This window comes from Ptychodera flava, chromosome 19, assembly GCF_041260155.1.
Source record: "Ptychodera flava strain L36383 chromosome 19, AS_Pfla_20210202, whole genome shotgun sequence".
Lineage (NCBI taxonomy): Eukaryota > Metazoa > Hemichordata > Enteropneusta > Ptychoderidae > Ptychodera > Ptychodera flava.
Window position 1 is genome coordinate 33,384,219 of NC_091946.1, and position 27,826 is coordinate 33,412,044.

Consider the following 27,826-nt stretch of genomic DNA (forward strand, 5'->3'; position numbering starts at 1 on the left):
GGACCAGAAACAGAGAATCCTTGCATGCCGAAAACACCTTTACTCCAGTGTACTTGTAGGGTCAATGACCTTGAGTGACCCCATGCCAATCCAAAGTGCAGAAAATTGTCTGTTTTTGTTGCTTGTTTTTACGCCCTGTCTGAACTTTTTCCTGTATGTGTGGATCTTTTCTATAGATGAGTGAGTTCAATGTCATGCAGAGTGCTTTGGTAACCCACGAAGATAGTCCATAAAAAAGTAGTGTCTGATTTAAAGTTGTCTTTATGTTGAGCAATACTCTTGCCTAACTTTTAACTTGAGCTTCAGATTTGAGAGGTTGGTGACAAATCAGTTTAGGCTCCCAATATCATATTCAATGTCGATGAAAACTTTGTGGAGATTAGTTAATTCACTGTCATGCAGAGTACTTTGGTTATCCATAGTCGTCAGGGTGAGTTGTACTTTTCCGACATGCAGAAATTCTTGTTTAACGTGAGATTAACATGTGAAAGACACGTGATAAAAAGCCGCTTCATGCTCCTACGGATGTGTAAAAGTGAGGTTAGAAGTAAATGTCAGAAAATGTTGTCCATCTCAAGATAGCAGAGGCGAGTACTCAGAAAGCGAGAGAGTTGCATTCCTTTTAGAAAACATTTAACTACCGAACAATCGGATATCTTCCCCTAAACACAGCAGAGGCAAGTACTGGGCCATGTGGGGCGTTTTGGGGTAAACCAGGAAAAAAAATAGAGGCTCCGCCGGAACGGGTAATCCACAAATGGCGAATTTTCCCGTTTTTTTTCTCTCGAAATTCAGTTTCTTTGCAAGCCAGGCTTATATTTAAGAATGTATTTACTTTTTTCGACATATAACCACTTAGTAGGTCAAAACCACTTAGTGGGATCAAAAGCCTCCATGGGTAGATAAGTTTTAATTCAGTCAAAATACTAGAATACAAAATACTGAGAAGCGCAAGTACTTGCCTTGAATAATCCTTCATTCCTTGAAAGCAATCGAAAAAATACAAACAAGTCATGTCGAATCAATTGAAATTTTAGCTCTATTTTACCAATGACTTTACCGTGAAACAAACGCTCATTACTGGATGTTAAGCAAACTTTGAAAAAAGAACTACCATGACTTTTCATGTATGAAAGTGTGCACGCATCTAGTGGGTAGTGGTCTGTATGTATGTATGAAAAAACTATCACAGGGCAAGACATCCAAAGTGAATTGTGAATCGGATTAGTAAATGAAAATAACTTAAAAATAAGCACACTGACATCTAGTTATTTTGTTTAGACTTAGGTGTATTTCTTGTATACTGTCAATTGCAAAATAACAGTGAAATTTGTTCCATTTAGCGTACACAGAAGTTAAATGAAACTTACAACAGATATATATATATATATATATATATATCACCCTCTTTTCGAAAGTTATAAACATTTGTCACAATTGACTATTATTTTAACCATCAATTTAAATTGGTCTGTTTCATTACTGTGACAGAGTGTATTTAAAGGAATTATCGCTTTATATTTAAGTAAAGAAAAACAAGTATAGGTCAATTTGAACATTTGACTTTTCCAAATTATACACCACCATTCCCCACGATAAACTAAAAACAAGGCTGTCATCTCTTGTGAAACAAGCGCTCCTGCATAAAAGTGGCAGTGCAAGGTACCAATACATTATCATCAAACATAGGTCAGGTTTAGTAACAAAAACACGAATGGAACTAATTTGGGAAAATTGGATCAACATATTTTTCAAATTTCTCAAAAGTGTTTGGTGCCCCATGGCTGAATGTTGCAATATTAAAAATTACTCATAAAAACAAGTGTATAACTCAAAAAGAAAAGCAGATGAGCTAATATTTGCAGATAAAAATATAACCGACATCAGCATCCAATTATCCCAAATTAGTTCCAATCGTGGTGAACATGGATGCCCAGCATAAATACACAGATGAAGTTATTAAAAAGCTTACAATGATTGATAACATATTTTTTAGTTTGGTAATATGACATTTCAACAATCTATCCGTGTACCAATGGGTTCGAATTGTGATCTTTTCTTGTTGACTTATTTCTGTATTCATATGAAGCGAGTTCCAACAATCTCTCTAGAAAGTACTGGTGCAGTGCCAGGGACTGGAATTGTTTCAATTTCACCTCCCAAAACAGGTAGTGCTTCGTGCAAACAAATTTGGATGATCCATCTCTTATCACAAATTATACCCCTTTACATTGTGTTGATATGACTAGTAAGAAACATGTTTTACATTGAACACGATTGGAACTAATTTGGGTTAATTGGATGGTGTTGTAATGTCGATTTAATCTTTAAATGTAATCTCATCTGCTTTTCTTCTTATATTACACACTTGTTTTCACGAGCAATTCGCAATATTACAACATTCAGCTGTACGGCACCTAACACTTTTAAGAAATTTGAAAAATATGAAAATTCAATTATCCCAAATTAGTTCCAACCGTGTTATTTTTAAGAAACATGTTTCAGACCACATTGATAAACATGTATGGCTTGAAATCTAGGCAGCTGCACCTCAAATCTAATCTGGTTAATAAAATTGTAACATGCTAGCACCCAAGCTGAACTGTTCTGCAAAACACGTTTCAGACATGTCAGCAATCAAGAATCTATCCTGCTCAATAAGGGATTATCATATGTGTATGTGTCAGTTTATAAAAGGTCTTAAAAAATTTCAAATTTCTAAAGTGTTCTGGTCATGACAATAAATACACCCTTAAAATGAAAGAAATGCAACTTTTGAAATTCCTCAGAATTTCTCATCTGCTATCACTACTATAATACAATCATGCCATAAAATACCATAATCTTTAAAATGCCATGACTAGAATTTGGCTTTTCAAAACAGTCTGTATATGTGTACTATGTGTTATCACATGTACAAGCTAGGTTTGTCATCTCAGAACAAAAAATATGGGATTTATTCTCTAGTAGTTCTACATCATGACAACACACATCTGTGTCATCAACTGTGGTGCATTGGACCTTTTTTGCATTGATCTTCTGTGTGCTCGTCAATGCAGGGCTAAAAATTAGCGGTAAATTTTTGGATTTATCGGTCTATGCCAACTTGAGTTAATCCAACTCAATTGCTCCTGCCGAAGAGCACACAAAATGATGATCATGAGAGAGTGGGCAAATCGTGAATTCTGGCTAATTGTCATATGGTTGTGATAAAAACTGAGCACAGTGACCTAATAAAATTTGTTTCAAAAGTACAAGACATATACGAATTAGTTGCTACTCAAAATTGACAATACTGGAAGGTCAAAATATTCAATCAAATAAATGTTTTCATCTCTGAAATTTTGGTTGTAATAATGCTAAATTTGGTTAAAAAATATCTAATTTAGTCAAATCTTTTTTCATTTAGTCTTTACTGTTCGAAGTTTTGCTTTTGTATGAATTTATGATGAGAATGTGAAAATCTAGAAAATCAAGCATGGTGACCATATCTTTTTTCTTTAATATTTGATTATTCTCATATGCCAGAATTCAAAAATTCCCCATAACTTTTCAAGTCTCCTGGTCTTCCATGTGTTGCTCTCTGGCCTGATCTTGTGTCTGAGTATGTTTCACTGTCATGAGCGTCATTTGACCCACTCTTCTTCAACTACCATGTACATCAGAGTCAGAGCTACCTCTATCACTGCTCTGATATGCAGTGACAGTGACACTGCAGTAGCAGGGCGGTACCTGATAGTGACACTGCCCGCAGGGGGTAGCTGTATTAACTTTGATAATTTTGACAATATTTTTGTTCAGTTAATACAACTGTGTTCTTGTTCTACTCCCTGCAGCATGTTGAACTGTCCAGTATTCAGCTTGCTAACACAGCCTGTGTATGTGTACCATGCATCTGTATCATCAACAACTGACTGTCAGTCTGGACTCTAATTAAATTATAACCTAATACATATTTGTACATACAGGCTTTGTCGACAAACTGAATATTGTATGTTTGAGGATGCTATAGGGAAATAGCAAAAAACTGTCATTGATATATTGCACAGAAATACTGCAATATGGTCTTGATATATTGCACAGAAATATTGCAATATGATCTATTTTTATCCCTGCTACAGTATGTCTCAGTGCTGAGAAGGTTGTGTCGTTGTTATGACGACTATCAAAATTTGCATACAACTATGGGAGTGAAACGGGTTGTCAAATAGATCACCAAACCTGTTTCCTTGGGTATTAAAGGTGTGCAATATTCACATCAAATAACTAGAAAATTCACTTCATGGGCAGAATCTTGAAAAATAGTCTTTTCTTGTCTGATTAACGAAAAAAGATATCCCTGAACTAAAATATGCATGGGCTACCAGCCATTCTCACTGGGCTACCAATGTCAGAGAATGGTAGCCAAAGTGGACTACCTGGAAAAAAGGTTAATTTCGAGCCCTGCAATGTAATCAAATAGCATAGCGGTCAATATTTCTCCCAAATCAAACTGTGCCTGACGTGAAAATATCGAAAAAAATTAGTCATAATAATTCTGGTAAGACAAAATACATCCGCTTCAAATATTTTAAGTCCTTATTTTAGTTTTGTCGCCAATTTCGGGGTTTGTAATGGTGTGGACCTTGCTGACACTGGAACTTTCGACACACTGTATCTTTTATGTGGTAGACATGTGGTGTCTATTGCAACAAGGGGGTTAACTGCAGTGTCCAGGCCTCAAATAGTCATGTAATGAAATCAATATTTTCATGGACTAACATGATAATAATCCGAACAATGAAAACACAAGAGTGTATTGCCTGTATATTCCAAAGGAATTACATGAATAATTTGTGGAAACAAAGCACTTGAATCTGGTCGCCTTACTGTGGGATTCGTAAGCATTGTAACCAGGGTCAGGCACAACATTACACAGTGTTCACGCTGTATGGATTCAGTCAATTTTGTTCCCAAAAAATAGTGCAACTCTGTCTGAGGTAAATTTCTAAGCCTACGTTATCTTTGAAATAGTGAATTTGCAGAAGGTGTGTGTAGACTGAGAAGTTGTCTAGCATTTATTACTCCATACATGATCGTGAACGCTGTGTTCCTCGCTCTCGCGATGGATTTCGACCCCACAGAGTCTGCTTTCTTTATAACCTACAAGTCCTTATCTCCTCTCCAACCTGTGTGCATACTACTTACAATAATTGTTCCGCAAATGTTGCCAACTTGCTAATTGGCTGTCCGTATTAGTGGATTGCTTGATTAAGTCAACACGACAGCCATCCCACACGTAGCAAAATATGACAAGGGGTGAAGATCGTAACACAGTGTCACGATGTTGTCCGTAAAACTAGTGGATGTTTTATATATTTATGAATTCGTAAATAAACAGGAAGGTACACAACTTATAATTCAGAAGTAGATGGGAAATGGGCTTGCTGGTGACTAGTCGAGGAGAGAAAATACTGAAAGTCTGAAAGCCACAACCTCGCGACCGGTTGTGGAGAAAAGTTACTGAAAAAAAGTAAGGAAGACCCGAAAGCCATGATCCTACGACAGGTCGTGGAGAAAAAATGTCGGGAAAATTCCACAATTTACAGCCATGAATGACCTGGCGATTGGTCGTGGAGAGAAATTACTGAAAAAAGTTAAAGGCCTGAAAGCCACGACCTAGCAACCAGTCGTGGAGCAAATGTCGAGAAAAGTTCAACTTTGTGCTTAAATGATTGGCCACCAGGTATGTGAGTTTTTTGTCGGTCAAAATGCAGAGATGTTCCACAAACCTGTCGCCTAGACGACATTTCATTTCACCAATATATAGCATGCTGCATCGCCGTCTATTATAGACAACATTAGCCGAGGTGCAAGTGAACACGCCGGAGTCACTGACTCTTCAGTGAGGGCCTTTAATAAAATTAGTTTTGAAAGTGTAGGGCAAGTACTACAAACTCGGTGGCCATATGATAATGTGCCAGTTGCACATTCGTGACTTTGCACACTTGAATGAACAAGATGGTCTTTGATATTGGAGTCATGTAAAAATGCCATATTGGCAGGTGCAGAAAATCTGTGACAGGTGTTGGAGGAGTTAGCTAAAATTGAAAACTCCTCAAAATGATTATGCAAATATTATGGTTAGAAGGGTGATAGGTTAACACTAGAGGGATGCAATTGCATTGCATGCCAGAAAATGCCAAGACATTTTGACCGGTTGACCTCGCTGTTAATTTTATGCAGGAAATTACAATAACAATGCTTGGTCGAATGACGCAGTGCCTTGAGGGTGGGATCGCCAGTGGTATATGGGGAGGAGTACCTTCCCGATGGTGATAAGTGGTGCAGATTACCGTCGCCTAGGTGACTGGCGTATACGTGTGCCAAAAGACACCTATGGTTGATTTCCTGTTGACCAGTCGGATGGCAGAGTTGCAAATACCTGGACTGAACATTTGGTTTTTTGTGGGTGTCGGTGGTACTTTGACAATATAAGTAAAGATGCACATATATTGAGTTTATTGTCTTGTTATGAGCGGCCAGTATTTCCAACAGCATAAATTATGTGCATTTGCCCTTGAAGAAATAAATAATTTTCGAATAAAACATCGCGAATGTAACTACATTCCTTAAGCTCGACGTACACTTAAGTGCCCCAAAGAACCATGAATCGCCCGACTTTCGATTGAAGAGATGAGTTTTGCCAAACCGCGAATACAGAAAAAGTGGCAGATGACTTTATTTTTAGAATCATAGACAGTGTAGCGAGATGTAAAAAATGTGAAACAGGCTCCCCACCTAACTATCCTAAATGTTTTTGTGTCGAGTTTGTGTTTGATTCGTTTCGAAAATGTGTTCCTACATTCTTATCCGATTGTTTGTGTTAATGAAATGTTTGTTTCGCTTTGGATATTTGTAGAGAAGTTTGGATTAGTGTGTACGGTAATGTTTTGTTTGTGTGGGGAAAGCCTATGGTGAGACGCAGCCGGACCTATGTTGTTACAAAAGTTGATAGAGTCGCCCTTTGACACTTGCGTTTCGAAACCCGAGTGTGGTTTCTCATCAGTCGCAGTGTAGATTCTTTCCTTAGTTTGTGTTTGTGAAAATTTATTTTAATGCATTTTAGTGGTCTTGCTTTCCGATTAGCGAGGCGAGTATATTAATTTTGGTCACGTTGTGAGTCCGTTTGGTGTTCGGGTTGTTTGTTCTATATTTCTTTACTTCAGTAAATTTTGTTTTGACTGGTGTGTCTTTTAGATTTTTGCGGAGGTTTGTGAATTTTTAGGCAATAAGTACCACTGCGGGGTACGGATTTTATGTTTATTGGATCAAGATACTTACAAGTATCCTGGTTGATGTGCTTGTTCTCGTACATTTTAATTAATAGTTCGTTTACTTTGTTTACTGTTTGTTCTGGCTTGTTGTGTATAATACTGAGTGTTACGTAATTGCCTTTCGCATTCGAGTACGTAATCGTTTGTGTTGACAATAACGAAAAAGCGACCCTTGTCGAAGGGTTATTTTCCCAAAATTTGTCCATTGTTTGCAAGCTGGTTTATCGCGATTCTTTTGGCACGCGACATGTTTTGTTTCCTTGTTTGAAAGGGTATCTCTAGAAGTGCGAGTTTAGAAGCTTCAGATAGCTTTCAAGTTTTTGTTTTTTTGTTGTTCGTGGAGTCCAATTTGACTTTTCTTTGAATTGGTGTTGCGATTGTTTGTGTCTCACGATGTAGCGTAGTCACATTATACGACTTTATTTGTTGAAATCCTGAGGTGGTTTTATTCTGTTTGGTTTTGTTGGTGTCCGAATGAATTTTAAGGCTTTTGCCTAGTACTATTTTTCGGAGTTTCATAGTTTGAGCGATGATAGGTTGTTGTTGAATTTCATGTTGTTGTCGGCTTTTCTTTGGAAATAGCTGATTTATTTCTACGGCCATGTTTTCTGTTACGTTACTGTGATTGTTTATTTTGTATTCAATGTTGTGTTTCAGTTGTTTGTTATGTGTACGATTTTTGTTATTTCTTTAAGTGTTTGTGTGTTCTACGTCATTTTATCGTATTTTTTGGTAGTTCTCTTTTTGGAGTATTTGGTGGCCCTGAAAAGGGCCGCTTGGTATGGGTTTTTTGTTAGCGCTTGGCGCGTTTGTTTTGGCGATGAGCCTAGCTTTTTTATGCTTCTTTTCGCCGATTCGATGTGCTTGGTGAGTAGGTGTTTGCCGCCTTCTTGTCACTGAGTGTGCGTACATGGACAGTCTGCATAGCCCTTGAATGTGGTCTCGATTTTGATCAAACTTACAAAATTAGGAGTATATATCAAAACTGATAAATGATTTATGTGATTACTGTAGCTATAGATAGGCTACATTCAGGACGGGCAGTAATTAGTAGGCAAAACAGGTGGTTTTCACCGTGGGCAGAACTCGGTGCAATGATACTGAACATTAATAGTAAGCCTGTCACCTTGAAGGTAATGCTGTAGGTGAAACAAGGACTTCAAACGCACGATGGTACAAACAACACCACAAGTGAAACGTACACATAGAAATACACGCGTTCCTACGTTGTGCCCACCCGGGCCACGCAATTAAAATATGACTGATACTGCTGGATAGTGTTAATTGGGTCGGTAAACAGTCAATTAATAGTTTAATTGACTACCTGGGTGATTGGCAGGTCGTGTCCAACGACGCATATGCAAAGCAGGCCAAAAGACAAAAGCCCCAAAGATATTGACAGCTGGCCAGGGGTCACCATGAATACGTAATGACGCTTCACTACGCAGAAACTGCGTAGTCAAACCCTTCTTCACCGGTCAAACCCTCTTGGCATTTTCCCTCATGTGGGAGGGGGTGGTTGACACCACTGGTGCCTCTTGTGTTACTGTTTTGATGTGCTGCTTGGTTTTGTCAACTACAGAGCAAAGATATCCTCGAGCCGTGAACCAGGTGCTTATGGTATCTATAACTTTTACTCAAGTCCTGATGATCAGAAGAAATATGGCGAGCACATAAAAATTGTGATAATATTGGAATGAATTCCTTCCCAGCATAGGCCTGAGACGAACTGAAAACACAGTACGCATGAGAGTCTGTAGCTCTATAATGAATGGAGGTAGACAACGAATCATCATTCATTGAGACTAATATGTCCAGAAATGCAACCAATATGTCTAAAGCAGTGAAAGTAACAGGGAAAGACACTTATTTTTTTATTCACTTTGGGCAAGTGGGGGGTTAAGTTCACTTGCCAGAATTGGAAAACCACTTGCCCAGTAAAATTAGGTGTTTTGAAAAAAGCAAAAGCATTGATTTTTTATTTCATACACTTTATTTCAAAAACTTTATTATGTTATTCATCAAAAATGTCAGTTACTCTCTCACTATTCTCCACAGACTTCCAAGAGTGCTGGACAGCTCATTAATATTCATGATCATTAATATTCATGAAAAAATATAATATTTAATATGCTTTTACATTTACTTTCTTAGGGCTATAATAATGTACAAATAATAACAGCCACTTCCACTGTACCTTCAAGGTATTTTTTCAGTCTTAACTGAACTATACAAAAATAAAAATCTTTAGAAGTTATAAAGGGATGTCTTGAAGCTTCTGAAAATAATGTACTTCTTTTCCATGTTTTTACACTGCGTATATCATCCCTCACAAGTTATCATTACATTACACTGTACCAGTATCCTTTTTTCTGATGACCTAGGTGGTCTTTTGAATGCTCATGCGCAGATTCAGTAACTTTAAATCAACAACTTAAGGGTGTGAGTGAATTTTCAATGTTTTGAAAGCTGAATTTCTCAATATGAAATTCTGTCCGATTGCTTCTTGACAGTCATTTTAGAATGGGAAAAATTCACAAACAGAGAGGTTGGTTGCCAAGGACAAGTAACTTTTGGCTTATTGACCAGAGAAATAAGTCAGTGTTCATTGAATTCAAAGACTGGACCAGTTATTAGTTAACACCAAAGCTTGCTCGTGACCATACTGTCATCTTTGAACACAGTCTTTCCGCAGTGCCACCCGTGAATGCCACTGAACCGTGCATTGTAGAGTACGTTTTAGTAAAAGTCCTATTTTTTTGTGCTTATTTTCGCTACCTAATTTTATTTTTATAGTGTTGTAAACATTCATACAAAACACAAAAACTTCGTGTGTGTCTCCTTTTTGATCGTACAGACATGTGACACCATAACCTTGTCTTGTGAGGGCAAGGAACTTTGTGGACGTACGCTCAACCAGCGTACGGTAATTAACCGATGGTATTGTTTATTGAAAACGATCATGCAATTTTGTGAAAAACTTTATGCTAGTTCGCACAATGACATAAAATGATTATTATTTGTTGTTTAAGTCGGTGTTCCCACATCAGAAAATCGATCTCATGGATTTGATTTCTAGGTAATTATTTTTTCACTTGTCCCGTCGGGCAAGTGGCATCGGCGTTTCACTTGTCCAAATGGGACTTTCACTTGCCCCGGGCAATCGGACAACTGTTAGTGTCTTTCCCTGAGTAAATTCCAATGCAGGGTCAAAAATGTGAAATGAATTCAATAAAATCGTCCAATTTAGTGCAAGAACAAGAAGCAACCCCGAAGCAGTCATGGACCAGTGTTCTTCCTGAATAAGGTAACAGGGGCGTGGCGCCCTCTTGTAAATTCCGAGCGCCCCTTGCCAGAAATGAAAGACCAACTGTATGTGTGTAACATCTAATGCTTCTATGATTCATCGCATTCCTTCTATTTATCTCAATAGAGTTAAATTAGCATTTGTCACAAAGAAGACACATTTGGGTTTTGTTCTCAACAATCACTTTTGTGATGATGACGATATTGAGCGACAGATGATTTGCTTTTATATATCAGCTAATATGCTTAGGAGAAAATTTTCTCAAATGTACTTTTGAAGTTAGGAGTGTTTTTTCAAAACATATTGTTATTAATTATATGGTGGTCCAATTTGGGTGTCATGTTGCTTATAACAATGCTGCTCGTCTCTTATTTGGATGAACATGATTGTGCGAGCTCTGTGATTGTATCTTACGGAATCAATAACTGTGATCAGCGGTCGAGAAAATTTGAGTGCCTGAAGGCTGTCCTGATAAGCAATGGAAGTATGGCGGGCCTTTACATCAAGTGTAAATAAATAATCAGTTCATACTCATAGGTGAGTTTCACGACTGGAAAGAGGTCGTACGACCAGTCGTATGACTGGTCGTGTAGCATGCTCATATAAAATGTTGGCTCATTTAAGGCCAGGTATCTAAGTTCGAACTTTGACCTTGTAGAACATTCAAAGCATCATGGCAAATGTTTACTACTTGGTTGGAAATACACAGGAAATAAACAGGTTTTAGGACAAAAGGTTCTACTTCAGACTGCCACCATGACAGACATCGCACCACGGCCGACTCAATAATATAGAAATAATGGGCGACGTGCTGACCATTAACGTTTATTTATGGGCAAGGGCGAGAGGAAAGCCAAAAATTAACGGGTGAGGCTTGCCGGGCCTGTTAATTTTGGCTTTCCTCAAATCTGTTATTTCTATTATATTATCAACGAACCAAAGAACTGAGCAATACGCAACGCACTGTCACCAATTTTAAAATTTGGGCAAATCCGGAGATGTTTTCCGAAAAAATGTATCTCAACTTGGCCCACAAGTGCCCCATTCTATATTTTGATTGATTATGATTTACATTTCAGCTGTAAAGTTAAGAAACTTTGAGTTGTTAATCCTATTATTCATATTCATGGCCATGTAAACAAACCATGACTGTGTATTTGTAGTCAGTCAAATGGTTCAGCTCGACCAATCAAAATGTCACGGTCAGGGCATGGTAATATAACGTAGGTTAGTTTTCTGGCTCAATACAACCATTCAGCATTTCATCAGTATACTGATACCATTGATAGTTGTTAAATTTCGATTGACTTCCATACCTGCTTAGATTTTTATTTTGTCGTGACACCATGTCTGTGATCTTTACCCCTTGTCTTATTTCACTATGAGTGGGACGGCTGTGGTGTTGACTTAATCAATTAATCCTCTGATACGGACAGCTGATTAGCAAGTTAGCAATGTTTGCGGAACAATTAAAGTAGTATGCACACAGGTTGGAGAGCAGATAAGGACTTGTAGGTAATGAAGAAAGCAGTCAGGGGACTGACTGCTTTTCCCTGTCATTGAAATGGACCCTTTTCCTACCTGCAGAGTGAACAAAATCTGAGAGCCATGAATCAATTATTTTCTCAATGAGTAAAAGACAACATGAGAGTTGAGATGCAAATCAACAGTTTCAAGAACATTGCATGACCTCATTCATGTGAAACATAGATGACCAAACCCAGTGATTCAAGTATCAAATTACTAGTGAGAAAAAGTTGAAAAGCAATAAGACATAAAACATAGTCATAGTCCTTGATTTGCAATGTTCAATTCTAGCAAGTGAATCAAAGATTTTGCCACAGTTACCATGGAAAGAGAAAATCTAACCAATCACAGATTTTAAGCAGGTGGCCGCTTTTTAAAAACAGCGCCCTCACATGGGTATACATAGATTACAGGTGACTGTATACCTTTAAGCAAATAAGGTTCCTGTGTACAAATCAAATCAAAGAGAACTAGGTTAGGCTTACTTTTTCAAATATGCATAAAAGAAGTAAATAAATCGAACAAAACATGATAAAATAAATCATAAAATAAATCAAGCCTACAAATCACCCTCCTTTTTCCTTAAGTGAAATCTTGATGCTGTGAAGAGACTGGAGAGTGCCGCATTCACTTGAGCTTCAGTTAGTTTCTCTTGGCAGTTATGCTGACAGAATTCTGTATACACAATAAAATGAATAAAAAGAACATCTCTAAATATAGGTAGATGCATTTCATATTTTCATTATCACAAAATAATGCATAAATAGGATTGACATTCAATATTTAAATACCTTATGAAATGATATCAAAAGAATCTGACCATTATGCCTTTACGGTGATACTGAAGGATTCAAGTATCTAGGCAATGGTTGCTGGGGAAAATTTGTAAAATCCACGAAAACAAGAGCTTTTGTTCATTTATTGACCCGAAGATGCAAAACAATGGCACCAAAACCAAGCAGCTGCATGGTTGCCGGTCATGGAACGTGTGATGTCATAGATATGTAGATTAGCACAGCATGTTTCTCAAAAGATTAAGCCACTTCAAATATACTCAAAATCTCCTGAAATATTAAACAGTGATACTTGACATACTCCTTTAAAGTCCCAGGCATAGATTTGGTCAGCCGTGAAACAAACACTATGTTTTTAAATGGCAAAAATCAACATTGTAATTTCGTACAATTTTTAATCCTATTCCTGCAATATCTCAAAAATTATTGAGAAATTTTCTAAAAGGCATGCTTAGCCTTATTTATCTTGGCGGTGAATAAAATTCTGCCAAAATTCATTTCAACAGATGAAAAATTGGCTGACTTGAAAGCTTTTAAACATTTGCACAACAGAAGAAGACTATAGTGCCTGGAAAACTGTGTAAATAGTGCCTGGAAAACTGTGTAAATGGTAACAATTTTCATGTGCAAGAACGCGCTTTTGGAACACTGCCAGCCTTAGTGACCACATGGATTGAATCCTTCGGAATCGCCTTAAAAATGAAGTAGTTTATGCTTTCTTCAGCTTTCTTGATCATAGGAAAGCTCCGTATAAGCTGATATTAAATCTTTTTATTAAAGGGGAACGTCACAAGGCTGATTTTGTAATGTGTCTCATTTTGTTCCCATTAAAAGATAAAAATCATTTTCATTGATCATAAATCATGCGATTTCTCTAAAACAAAAGATACATGACAGGTGTGCATTTGCTGGGTTTCAAAATCCAAATTCTGAAGCTCTTAAATATGTACGGTATGAAGGGCCAACCATTTTTTTGCACAGGGACAGGCTCTGCTGATGCTGTTGACTTTTCATATCTATTGTTTTCAATTATCATCACATGTCGTGTACCTGACAATTTTGTATTACTTCTGACTTTGTCTGTCTTCTTTTCATTACTGTAGTATAAAGATTGCAATTCAACAGCCACTGACAATTAGTAAAAGTTTCACAGTATTGTTCCCCTTGCAAAGATGGTTATCCCTCTTGTATATTAAAGAACCCCAGCCATCTAGTTTGAAGCCCTGAAATGCATACCTATCACACTTTTCATCTTTGTTTTAGAGAAATTACATGATTTATGGCCAGTGAAAGGACTTCCCCTTACTCACCAAACCTAAAACAGACACGTATGACAAAATCAGGCCCGGTGACCTTCCCCTTCAAAAAGTAAATTTTTATCTTGACCAGTGTTCTCAATGGGCCAATTTAATGTGGTGATGCACCACAATAAAATTCATGTGCCCCACATAAAACTAACTGCTGCCACTACAACAAAGTGACTTTGATTTTCAGGATGAGCAATGTTTCTTCCTTCATAGAGCCGTTTTTGTCAATAAACTTTGTATCATTGACACAACAGGACCTTTGTCTTGCACAATGTGTGAAACTCACCATTGTTTGACATAAATGTAAACCGTTCAACACATACTGGAGTACGTATCAACCATAGACTCCTTTAGTCCAGAAGCCTGCCGATATTATCACACTGTTTTACCTACTCGGTCACTGACACGAAGGCATTGTTTTAAACAATGTGGACTGAACATACTGACAGTTACATAAAAAATATTAAAGAAATGACATGTAATCTTGTCAGATTACTTCTGTTGCACTCTGAATTGTTATAAATACACTAATTATATTCTAGCAGTACTTTTTTGTAATCTACTCATGCTTAACATTTTAAATAATACTGAAACATTTTATTTTCTCTCATCAGGGGCATGACCGGTTCATTATAAGTGTGTGTGGTAACATCAAAGCAAGGTTTCCTGATGTTGCATTTTCTCAGTGTAATCCAAAAGCTGTTCCAGATTTGGAATTATGTGAGGTTCTGGATAGTCATAGTCAGGACAAATTACAAGTAAGTAAGTACTCATCGGTAACAAAAAACATGTTTTTCAACTTCCTCCCGTTTTGAGTTTTAGTTCAAAAAAAGAAATTGAACACTCCAGTATATGATAAACCAGATTATACAATAACTTTGAATTCCAGTTTTCTGTTTCTTCTTTAGTTTTCTACAATTCTTTGAATCATAGAATGGAGTCTACTATTTGTTTTTCAACATTAAATTTCTAAAATCTCTGTTCTCTTTTTTCAGATACTTACACAACATTATGAGTGCATCTTTAACATGGAGGCAACTAAAGAAGAATGGAAGTGCCTACTACCAACTATTCACAGAAGAAGAGACTCGCTTACATTCACAGACACTCTGAGACTGGTTGTCACTGATATGGCAGCAGCCTTCCCAACTTGGCCAAACTTGCGGAGGTGTCATTGACAATACCAGTATCCAAAGCAGGTAAGCCTTCCCTTAGTGTCTTTAAATAGTTCATATGACTTCAGAATTGTTTGTCAGGTTGGTAAGCTAACTTTGTGATGAATGATTGCTGCTATCATTTGAGACAACTGGCAAGAATAATTGTACATGTATAATAACTTCAGTATTTCTCTTTTTTCCCTTTTCAGACTGTGTGCATGGCTACAGCGTACTGTCCAGGGTGAAGACAAGGATGAGGAATCGTCTATCAAAGAAAGTGCTGAATTCACTCTGAATGGTATCCATCAACGGCCCTTCCCTGAACAATTCAACTTCACAGAAGCTGCCTGGCTTTGGACCACCATGAGGAATAGAAAACTGACCATTGACAATGACAACTGATGAAAATCTAGGGATTTTCAGATTGAATGAATTGATGCCTCATTTGTTGTTATTAAATTGATGATTTACTTGTTATCGAAATTTATTTGTTTATTTACTTGTGTTTATTGAAAAATTTCCCTTTATTGGGAATGCTGTATTTTATCACTCTATTGTTTATATTCACAATTTATGAGGGGAAATAACTTTAAACTCAGTAGTTAATAATGTAAGTGGTTGTTCTTGTATTTTTTTGAGTGTTTGTTGTCAAATTGTGAAGTGAGATGCCTGTAGGAAACTTCTTTTGACAAATGCAAATTTTATTCAAATTCTTTTGACAAATGCAAATTTTATTCAAATTCATGCAAATTATATATGCTTTATTTTATGCAAATTAGGCGCCACATTAATTTTTCAACCTGTGGAGAAAACTCTGTTGACTAAAATAAACGTGCAAACAACATTGCACATTACAGGTATAGAGTGTTGACAAGCTGAATATTGGGCATCACAACATGCTTTATGGAGTGAGACAGGCACTGGGAGGAAGAAATAATAATCCTGAAAGAGACAGTTACTGTCCCACTGACTATCATAGTACTCAGCATAAAATTTGTTACACAGCAGCTCATCACTGAATGAACCACCAGATAAGTGTACAAAAGAATAAGACTCACCAACTATGGCAGTTCTGATATCCGGGTCGATTGCTGACTTCCCATGCTTGCCCCTATGGTTCATTCCAGCCAACTCCCTTTCTGAGAAGAAGCAGCGGCCGAGGAATCTGGCACATTCAGAATATGATGAATGTATCTTGGCCAATGCCTTTAGTCGTTGACGGCGGTGAACATACACCATAGTATCTGGATGAAGTTCTTCCATCTTCATAGATATAAAACACACAAGGGAAATATTAATGCACTGAAATTGTACTTAAATGTAAGTATGAAGAGTATTATTTAAGGTGGTGCCGCATGTCATCTGCACCTTTTTCAAATTAAATTTATAATCAAAGACAACATGGAAACCCCTTCACTCTATACATTTTCAGAAAGCTGAGTATCTGAATCTCAGTATAAGAACAATTATTGTTTTCTTTGAAATTTTCAAAACATGTGAAAAAAGAAGCCAAATTAGGGGATTTGCATACATCTGCATAAATTAACACCTCACTCTCGCCCACCTTGCAACTCCTTATTTTGCAAAAAAGTGCAATCTGCCAGAATATCAGGTTAAAATTAACATATATGGTACTGAATTTAGATCAGTTTAAGGCAATAAAGTAGAATGTGGCAAAAACTCTGAGTAAAATGCAGCGCCACCTTAAATGAAAAAAAGAGCAAATTATAAATAGAATCACTCCACACATTCCTGTTGCCACAGCAGGATTTGAATGGGTCCGTCACTTCAATGTCGTTGCCTAGCATAGTGGCTAACAGTGTGCCCTCTAAGCCTATGTTTGACATGCCGGGACTCAAGAATATTCTCTGTGACTAAAGAAAATTTTCAGTTGAATAGGGAATATAAAATTGTGACTCAAGAAAATTTCACAGATTTTTCAATTGGCTCAAGAGTTTCCCGAAATGTTTGTAACAGGGCAAACTGGTAGCCAGTATAGACGGGTGGGACACCTTATGAGCAAATTTAGTAGAACAGAAAAGGGGCGTATTTACTCCCTCCTATGGTGTTTTTAACACAACTGGCTTTATGCAAAGAAAAAAGATGAAAAAGACAGAGGTGAAAACTCAAAAGATACCTTTGGGCTGACACAAGCTGAAGAATTTTATGTGCATGTCTGAACATGAGTGATGCAGATTCACACCTTAATGCCCGCCTTCAGACATCTGTATACTTACATGTCAACTGCCAATAATTCACATTTTGATGTTGTTCTTTACAAGGAGATGAAAGTTAGACATGATAGTCTGAAAACACTTATGAGTCAAAAAATACTAAAAATGCCTTTGTCCTTTGTATCATAGTATGTCAATAAAGATGCAATCTATTCTTGTCCCTGCTGATTTGACCAGTTGAAAACTTTGTGTTTAGAGGCGTACTTCATATAGAGTGGAGCATGAATCTCCACTTGATAATATCCACTGAAAAATCTGTCAAGAGTTACAACTACCATATTCCTCTCAGAAAACATTTTTGGTGCATACAAATGTAATTACCTTGTATTCTGTCACCAAATTAGAGACTGATTTACTTTGGAACATTTTTAAAAACAATATTCAGGTAATTATCCGATATGAATTTATTGCCATACCTTAAAAATTCTTGCGATGTCCACACCCACTTTTCCGGCTCTTGGTGGAGTGGCTGCTTCGATAACATCAAGGGGAAGATCTGAAAAAAACAAAACATTCATTAACAAGTTATGCCAGACAGTGTAAAACAACCAGTCACATACATGTAGGCATTGCTAGCGGTATCAATTCATGACTTATTAGCCTGGCCATTTTTCTGTCAATTGGTAAATGTACATCCTTACGGGTTTTTTTGACGTGATCATTACATTGCTTTATTAGCATTTGTAGCTGCAGACACTTATTTTTTCTGTTATCACATACCGGTATACAGTTTGTGTACACTCTAAATTAGGAGACGTTTAAAATATATCCCGTAAACCCCCATGTGACTAAAATGAACCAATCACCGTATCGATAACGTCATGCGGGACACTGGCGCCAATGTTGAGACGTACGTCTGTGGTCTGACACATGTGCATATCGCGACTGCTCAACTCCGCCTATCGAGGAAAACAAAAGTTCTTGCCATGGACAGACAGAAGACACTTTCACATGGTCTTCAAGACATTTTTCGCTGAGGACTCACAATTGATGTAAACATCGGATAGCCAGTCATTTCATGTCTTCGTCCACGGTCCGGACCGTGCTTTGTCGTTCATGCCGTTGATTATCGACATCGTGTTGTGACCAATGAAAAATTAAATGAAAAAGAACTCATCAGGGCCACAGCTGGAATACACTACCGGTACTGTACTAGTCAGGCGACCGGCGATCAACAATGCTTCCCATTTTCAAAACCGTGCAGCGTTGTGCACCTTTCCGTGGCACCCACGTGTTAGGCAGCGTTAGAAAGCTGGTTTTCTGCCCCTTCGAATGATATAAGAAATAACTAAGTAAGCTAGAACTATGATCGTAAAACGCCCGCAAAAATGAGTCAACTGTCAACGTTAAAATCGCGGGCAAGTGTAATGGCGATTTGCGTATTTCAATGACTGACTTCAAAATGATGTAACGAGAAAAATCTCGCACGTGCCGCCCTCCAAAGCTGCCATTTTAAAGTGTAGATCATTTTGGAGATATTTTCATCTGAAAGACACCGAATATCTGTCAACTGGGGTTAAAAAAACCCGCCGAAAGTTGCCAATGGGCTCGTTCCCGCCAAATCGTTCACCAATTTAAACATTCATGAAAACAGGGTTCATACACTTCAAATAAATAAAAATTCCAGGACTTTCCAGGAGATTTTTTGCCATTTTCCAGGAATATTTGTGGTTGAAAAATGCCATTTTCCAGGAGTGTTTGCATGATAAAGCGTGCAATTTTAATAAGTATCATACACCAATTTTTTCTTAAGTTTTCATTGTCCACAAAACTTCAGCCTATAAGACATCATTTTGCTGACAAATACAGTCAATGACGAGTTGACAGGTTTTGACGGTGACGACATCTTGAATAACATTGCTGATGACTGAGACAGTTGCGAGTTGCGAGTGTAGTGTCGGGAAAGATAAACCCGGGGAAGGCTTAGAATTAGTCGTTGACTTTACATTTGATGAAGATCGGGCAAAGAAATCATTAATATTTCATTTACTTGCTCCTGTTTTTTCCTACCAGAGCTCGATGTTTTGCTCCTTAAGCATGGCTTTTCATAGCCCAGCGTACGATACTGTGTGTTCCCGGTGTTATAAAGCCTCCCACTACAGCCCTGCTAAGGTCCATAGACATGCGGTCCCAATTTGGACCGCACACGAAAAACCACTTTTCTAACTACTTTCGGCCGAAATCAACTCGATTCCAATCTATGCCTACCCGAATCACTCAACCGCTCACAGACTGCAAAAAAGAATTGTTCGCATGACGTCCAAAACCATTAGTTTGCTGGCGATGCATGGTCAAGGGCCCAAAGGCCGGCAATATCTCGCATGAATGTACCGAATGGTGAGCCACGGAGCATCATACGCAGGGCTAGGCTTTTCGATACATCGAAAGTCTTTTCACAAAGTTTGCATCTTGCTGCGAATTTATCTTGTGCCAGCTCCAGCCATCCTATGTACTCGGGCTGTTTCAACCAATGATCGCTGAATAAACACTTTCCAGGAGGCATTGCTGTGACTGATGACCCGAACAAGCTTTAAATTTCAACACAGTCCCTCCACAAGCTACTCATGCATACTTCGATGTCACTGTACGTGCGATGTTGCGTGCAAAACCGTGGATCATGGAATACACAACATGGTCTCGCCCACGCTAGTACAAGGGTACCCCTTTACGACATTATAAGAAACACTACTACGCTTTCCAAATTTTGTCTCAGGAGGGCTCCCCACCTGTCGCAAAACATCTTTTCACATTTTACGATTTTGACGTTCGACAATTCTACTGTTTGACTCTCGCCTTTACGATCTGGCCGTTCTCGACCATGTGCGATCGTAACTAGCGATTTTCCAGGAGTTTCCAGGAGTAAATTTTGATTTTCCAGGAGTTTCCAGGACTTTCCGGGAGTGGTTTTAAATTCCAGGACTTTCCAGGACTTTCCAGGACTTTCCAGGAGCGTACGAACCCTGGAAAAATGTCCTCCTGCGATTGGCCAATACAAAAGGTCATGACTTCAGCAAACGTCTCCTATTTTAGAGTGTACATGAACTGGTATATGATTCAGCTTAAAAGCTGACTGGTTTAATATCAGTGTCTTTACTACATGGCATATAAAATTGTATAACGTAATAACAAATCAAATTGTCTGGATGTAATCATGTCAAGGATTCTGAAAACCCCAACATATTTCAATTTCAAACAAAATACTGTAGACAAAATTTCAAATGGAAAATTGATTAACTAAAGATTGAAATATGTTTACAAAATAATCATGAGATAAATTGAGAAACAGCGGCCATATTGGATCATATCACAAAAGAAATTGATGTGCATATTTATGCCATAGTATTTCATCTGTGTACCAACATTGAACGAATCAGTTCAGGGATAGTTGATTTATGGTTCGAAAACATGAAAAAATCGCAACAAAATGGCCGTCTGGTGGCCATATTGGATCGTATCACAAAATGAATTGACGTGTATGTGTATGTCACAGTACTTTATCATTGCACTCAGTTTAAAAAAATTGCGTCAATGACACTGTAGCTCCCATCCTGGACTATTTAGTGTTTGTTCTCTGGTCAGATATTTGAACATGTGTGAAAGGGATAAAGTGCATGAAGTGAAAATACTTAAATGAAATGTACTGGAGACAGTGAAATATGTTTAATGTAATTATTCAGAATATAAAATGGAAAAATACAGAATTAGATATGTCGAATACTGTGATACAACCATTAACTCAACAAGTCATTTACAATGACATAGTCCCCACTTGTAATAGGAGTATTAGTCTTGATGGGGCAGGAATATGTGGTCATTAAGAAGTATCACTGGAGTGTATATGTTGAGATCTATGGGCACATAGGTCTATGTCGTTGTTCCCAATTTGAAACACATGAGGCATGTCTAAGTTATGGTTCTAAATCGGGAAAAAAGATCAGACCTCTAGCAGTATTGGCCAGCCAAGAAATACATATGCGCATTATAAATGAGGTACAAGATGTGACATCTTAAGGTCTAATATCCTATCAAAATTGGAGGGTATAGAACTTGTGGTTACTGAAATATGCATATATATGTATAATCAAGGTCAAAGGTCATCGAGGTCACATGACATTTTGAAAAAAATTATATTGCTAATTAATCCCTTTATGCCAAAAAAATCCGATCTCTAGCTCTATTCGCTTGCCCAGAATTAGATGTGTAACATAATTAATGAGGTAAAGCGTGTGTAGTCATAAGGTCTCCCATCCTACTAAATACAAAGGACATAGCACTTGTGGTTACTTATTTATTGACATAAACATATATTTTAGGTAAAAGGTCATCGACGTCACATGACATTTGGTCAAAAAATTTCTCTCCTATAGTTATCCCTATATACCAAAAATCAGACATCCAGCTCTATGGCTCGCTAAGAATGAGATATGCGCATAATTATTGAGGTACAGTATGTGGCCTCATAAGGTGTCCAATCATACCGAACATGAAGGGTGTAGCACTTGTGGTTACCGAGTTATGGAAAATATGTATATTTGAGGTCAAAGGTCACCGAGGTCATGTGACATTTTGTCAAAAAATTGTTTTGCTAAGTTATCCCTATATACCAAAAATCAGACCTCTAGCTCTATTGGCTCGCTCAAAATTAGATATGTGCATAATTAATGAGGTACAATATGTGGCGTCATAAGGTGTCCCATCATACCATACATGAAGGGTGTAGCACTTGTGGTTACTGAGTTATGGGCAAATATGTATATTTGAGGTCAAAGGTCACCGAGGTCACCTGACATTTTGTCAAAAAAATTGTATTGCTAAGTTATCCCTATATACCAAAAATCAGACCTCTAGCTCTATTGGCTCGCTCAAAATTAGATATGCGCATAATTAATGAGGTACAATATGTGGCGTCATAAGGTGTCCCATCATACCATACATGAAGGCTGTAGCACTTGTGGTTACTGAGTTATGGACAAATATGTATATTTGAGGTCAAAGGTCACCGAGGTCACGTGACATTTTGGAAAAAAAATTGTATAGCTAAGTTATCCCTATATACCAAAAATCAGACCTCTAGCTCTATTGGCTCGCTCAAAATAAGATATGCGCATAATTAATGAGGTACAATATGTGGCGTCATAAGGTGTCCCATCATACCATACATGAAGGCTGTAGCACTTGTGGTTACTGAGTTATGGAATAATGACAATATGTATATTTGAGGTCAAAGGTCACCGAGGTCACGTGACATTTTGGAAAAAAATTGTATAGCTAAGTTATCCCTATATACCAAAAATCAGACCTCTAGCTCTATTAGCTCGCTCAAAATTAGATATGCGCATAATTAATGAGGTACAATATGTGGCGTCATAAGGTGTCCCATCATACCATACATGAAGGCTGTAGCACTTGTGGTTACTGAGTTATGGACAAATATGTATATTTGAGGTCAAAGGTCACCGAGGTCACGTGACATTTTGTCAAAAAATTGTATTGCTAAGTTATCCCTATATACAAAAATCAGACCTCTTGCTCTATTGGCTCGCTCAAAATTAGATATGTGCATAATTAATGAGGTACAATATGTGGCGTCATAAGGTGTCCCATCATACCATACATGAAGGCTGTAGCACTTGTGGTTACTGAGTAATAAATGGACAAATATGTATATTTGAGGTCAAAGGTCACCGAGGTCACGTGACATTTTGTCAAAAAATTGTATTGCTAAGTTATCCCTATATACCAAAATCAGACCTCTTGCTCTATTGGCTCGCTCAAAATTAGATATGCGCATAATTAATGAGGTACAATATGTGGCGTCATAAGCTGTCCCATCATACCATATATGAAGGGTGGTAGCACTAGTGGTTGCTGAGTTATGGACAAATATGTATATTTGAGATCAAAGGTCATCAAGGTCACATGACATTTTGTCAAAATATCCGAGATATCTGCGTGAACGGATGGACTCACGGATGGACGAACAGACGGACATGACCCAATCTATAAGCTCACTGGACTTCATCCGTGGGGACTAAAAATTGTGTCACTGCATCCTTTTTGCAATATGAATACGATGAGAAACTAAATTTTTATTTTTCGTGGCCTTATACAGGGAGTCTATCAAGATCTGCCTATACATGGGAGTCTATGGATGTGTAAACTAAAAATATGCAAATTTCACCACGATTTGCCCAAATTTGGGAAAGGTCACTCCTATGCACTTCCATACCAAGTTTCAAATCAATCGGACTTGTGGTTTCAGAGCAGGAGATTTTTTGACCAAAAATGGGAGAAAATTACAAAAAATTACATATGGCTATGGGAGCTAAAAATTGCCTCAGGGATGACAGAGAAACGACTGCTGATGGACGGACGGATGGACGAGACTCAATCTATAAGTCCCCGCCCGACTGCGTCTGCGGGGACTAACAAAAGGATAGATAATTCATACAAATTGCCTTGCTCTTCTAAAAATTTCAATTTGATTGTTAATTAGAAGGTGAAGTTGGTTTTGTGACAAAGTGAAAGTGGCTTCACACATCACCTATCTTGTTCTGTATGTGCTTCAATGTATTGTGTATATATTGTGTTTTGGCTGCTAGCAGGTGAGTGTGAAAATTAACAACAGGCCATTATCGCTAAAACAATGAAGACTTAAGTTCAGGTTTGAAATCTTTCAGATTTTCTTCTATCTATGTCTAATCATGAAAGGTGGATGCCTACATCTTCAATGTCGATTGAGTATTATTTGTGCCGAATTTAAATCAAGCTTCTTTGTTGTGAGACAATACTTTTTGTCAGAGCAAAGTCTGATATCTGTTCTCTGCAGTGGTTGGTTGTCACATAGGGTTTATATGTACGTCACAACTTCTTGGCACAGGTTTCCCTTTTCCTGCCAAGTCGGTGAAAATCCGCTTGAAATTCGGTGTAGCCAGAATCTAAGCACTGGTGACCGTTATTCTACCAACCCGGTGGAAATCGGGCCCTTTTTGGGTACCCCCTTTCCTGCCAAGTCGACGGCACTACGTTTTGCTATCCCCTATGCGTTTAGGGGTCATCCGAGGACAGGTTTTCTGACAAGGAATGCCTTTTCCCCTCGAAATGGGTTTGCAGGGAGTCGATAGACAGGGAAAGGTGCAGAAACCTGTCCGCCAGTCCCCCACACCCGAGGGGGGCTGGGTTTTTTTTACCGCTTTTTAGCGGACTTGGCAGGATAGCATGGTGACGTTTTCTGGCGGAGTTGGACGTACTTGGCTGCCTGGCACTATAGAGATTGCTGCCGAACTTGACCAACTCGGCAATGCTAATCTAGAAGGCTACCTCTTGCAAACGACTTGGCAGATGGTGCCGATGGTGCGAGACGAAAGTCACTTATTCAGTTGTGCATGACTGAAAATGAGAACGTATTTTTGACGGGACGGCTCGACTTGTTCCTCCGATGGAACGGATATGAACGACTCGGAAATACCATTACAAACTGGTGTCCGACGTACTAAGCTGGGCTTCAGCTCTGCAAGTTCAAGCCAGGCAACGTCCTTCACTGCCTTGGCCGTGCCATTCAATGGACGTGGCTTTGGATTTTTTATTTATTCCATCGTCCGAATATTGGCTCTGGTTAGCAGGCAAACATATCCTCTTGCCGACGCATTGGTAACTACGTACGCTGTTTGGGTACGGAGAATTCAAAAGGGGACATGAGATCAATGCTACGGGGATACCGCCTGCACTTAGCAGGGACTGCTTTTGTTATGCAAACCAGCTAGTAGTACAATGGCCGCCAGGCATGTGGACACGTCAATGGCTAGAACAATGGAAGCATATTGCGTTGTACCCGTGCATCGCAAAAGTGAGACTGACAACTTGGGTGTAGTGACTGGTTATCACTGGTTAGCTGCAGCCCAAGCCATGACGGTACAAACCCGTACCTGACTGAGGACCACTCGATTAAGTTGGTAAGGCCAAAAAAAAAATATGTGCTGTTCCGATTACCCGACCTACCCCAATTTTATCCCCCCGACCCTAGACTTTTTAGAGCTTCGTAAACCCGGAAGTTAAAATAATGATATGAAAAACCGTGAAACGCATGAAACTAATTTTAGTTCGATTTTGATACTTTTTGAACTACTTCAATAAAATGCTGTTGAAACGATACAACGCATAAATTTCCGTACGCTGAATTTGCATATGAAAGCCTCTCAGCCAGTTGAGAGTTACGTTCACAAAAGTTCATTGCCCTTGCCCGATAAGGTTTCTGTGTCACATCGTCTCTGTACGATTTAGAAAAGGAGACAAACTGAAGTTTTTGTGCATCATATGAATGTCCATAACACTCTGAAAATAATTCTGATAGCAAAATTGACACGAAAAATTGGACTTTACTGTCACAGAAACGTGTTCAGTGCAGACTGCACAAGCATTGAAGCAAGCTGTGGTGTCAATGGGCCCGGTTTTTGAATTCAGTGAACAGACACTGACTCATTTTTCGGGGCAAATAAACCCTAAAATTAACTGTCGGTGACAACCAACCTTTCTGTTTGTTATTTTCCCCATTCTAAAATGACTGAAAAAAAGCAACTGGAGCAAATCTGACATCGAGAAAAACTCAACTCCGCATTCAATTCAAAACAAGGGATCTGACCCTCTAGTTGTTCGTTTTACCTCTACTGAGTCTGCGCACAAGACTACAAGACCAGCTAGGTCACTAGAAAAATACAGCTCATTGGTTTGCAAAGGGCAATGTTGATCCAAACTTACAGTAGTGAGGGATGATATACGCACAGTAAAAACGTGACAAACAAGCACATTATTTTTTCAGAAGCTACAAAACATTCTTTTATAACTACAATAGATTTTTTCTTCCTTTGTGTAGTGCAGACAGTTCAGTGAAAAATGAAAAAATCCCTTGAAGGTACAGTGGGAATTGCTGGCTGTTGTTAATTTTCATGTTTGAATGTACATTTAGCCCTATGAAAGCAGACTTACAGAATATGTGCTAACAAACATACAGAATATTTAAGCATGAGGGAATATGCTACAATTTTTAGGGATATTAAAGCTTATGAATATTAATGAGCCGTCCGCCACTCTTGGAAGCCCTATACATTCACAACAGTGATACCCAAATTTGTTGACTTTTGAAAAAATCTTATAGAGGATGGTGTTTGGAGCCAGCAGCTTGGATTGTGTAAGCAAGTGATTTATGGCTTGAAGTATGTATATCACAAGTGACATCACTGCAACATTAAAACTTACATATAAGATGTCATTAAATGTTTCAGTTAAATCCCCCCAAAATTTTAAAATCCCCCTCAAAAATTCCAGTAGAGGGGGACCAATCCTCCCTGGTATAGTATCCTAGATGAAACACTGCATTGATGACAGTAAATATTGTGTTTTGTCAGTTCTTACAAGTCAGACTTACCTGTGGATAAACAGTTCACTTTCCTGTCAAAGAGTTGTAATTCAGCCATATCAATTTCCGTGGCAGTCTAATAAACTAAAAATTTCAATTCTACTGATGAATATTTATTTTAATAAATTGGTATTCACTTTTAGTGCGTTTCATGAGAAATTGTTCACTGGTAGTTTGTTTGAACGCGTACAAAATGCACATTGAGAAATAAAATAAAATTGAAAAAAAAAAAATTTCCCTACCTACCTACCCTATTTTTGAAAACCATGTAATCGGAACAGCACAATTTTTTTTTTTTGGCCTAATGAACGGTAACACTCGTAAGCCAACTCCCAATGAGCTGGCTAAACTACGTGGAGCTGTGCTTCAATGGCTTAGCCATGTCGTTAATACAACGGCAAAAACGTAGTTTTTGTGCTACACTGCCAAGTCGTTGAAGGTACGTATTCAATTGACCCTACCCTGGGGAAACAGGACAGGTTTGCCGGTGCTGCCGCACCCCTAGCACGACCCCAAGGGTCTCTGACTAACAGACGAGTGAGGTGATGTTTGTGCCTAGAGGACGTGCGCAATACTGAAGGAGTTTATTTCAGAAAAAATAAACATGAAACGGCAATAAAATGACACACTCCCAGGGCAAACAAAGCCGGTGACCTCAATTTTTTTCTGCAGTAACCCTTGAGCTCCTTCCCCTGTCTACGGGCATGTAGAAATTATCAAAGTCTAACACGTATAAGTACGGCTAAAACTACCCTGAAAATGGGCGATTTCT

The 27,826-nt window shown here is 38.2% G+C and overlaps 1 protein-coding gene across 4 annotated transcripts in view; it reads right to left on the reverse strand.

The window, feature by feature from the left end:
• Positions 1 to 1,827: 1,827 nt before the first annotated feature.
• LOC139119361 (uncharacterized) overlaps positions 1,828 to 27,826 on the reverse strand; it is a 147,707-nt gene continuing 121,708 nt past the window's right edge. For all 4 annotated transcript variants that reach the window (XM_070683149.1, XM_070683147.1, XM_070683145.1 and 1 more), the window contains exons 5-7: positions 18,059 to 18,138; positions 16,467 to 16,671; positions 1,828 to 12,825 (exon numbers count right to left, since the gene is read on the reverse strand). In XM_070683149.1, the coding sequence (XP_070539250.1) occupies positions 12,710 to 12,825; positions 16,467 to 16,671; positions 18,059 to 18,138 (401 nt within the window). In that variant the 3' untranslated portion in view covers positions 1,828 to 12,709. The remainder of the gene's footprint in view (positions 12,826 to 16,466; positions 16,672 to 18,058; positions 18,139 to 27,826) is intronic.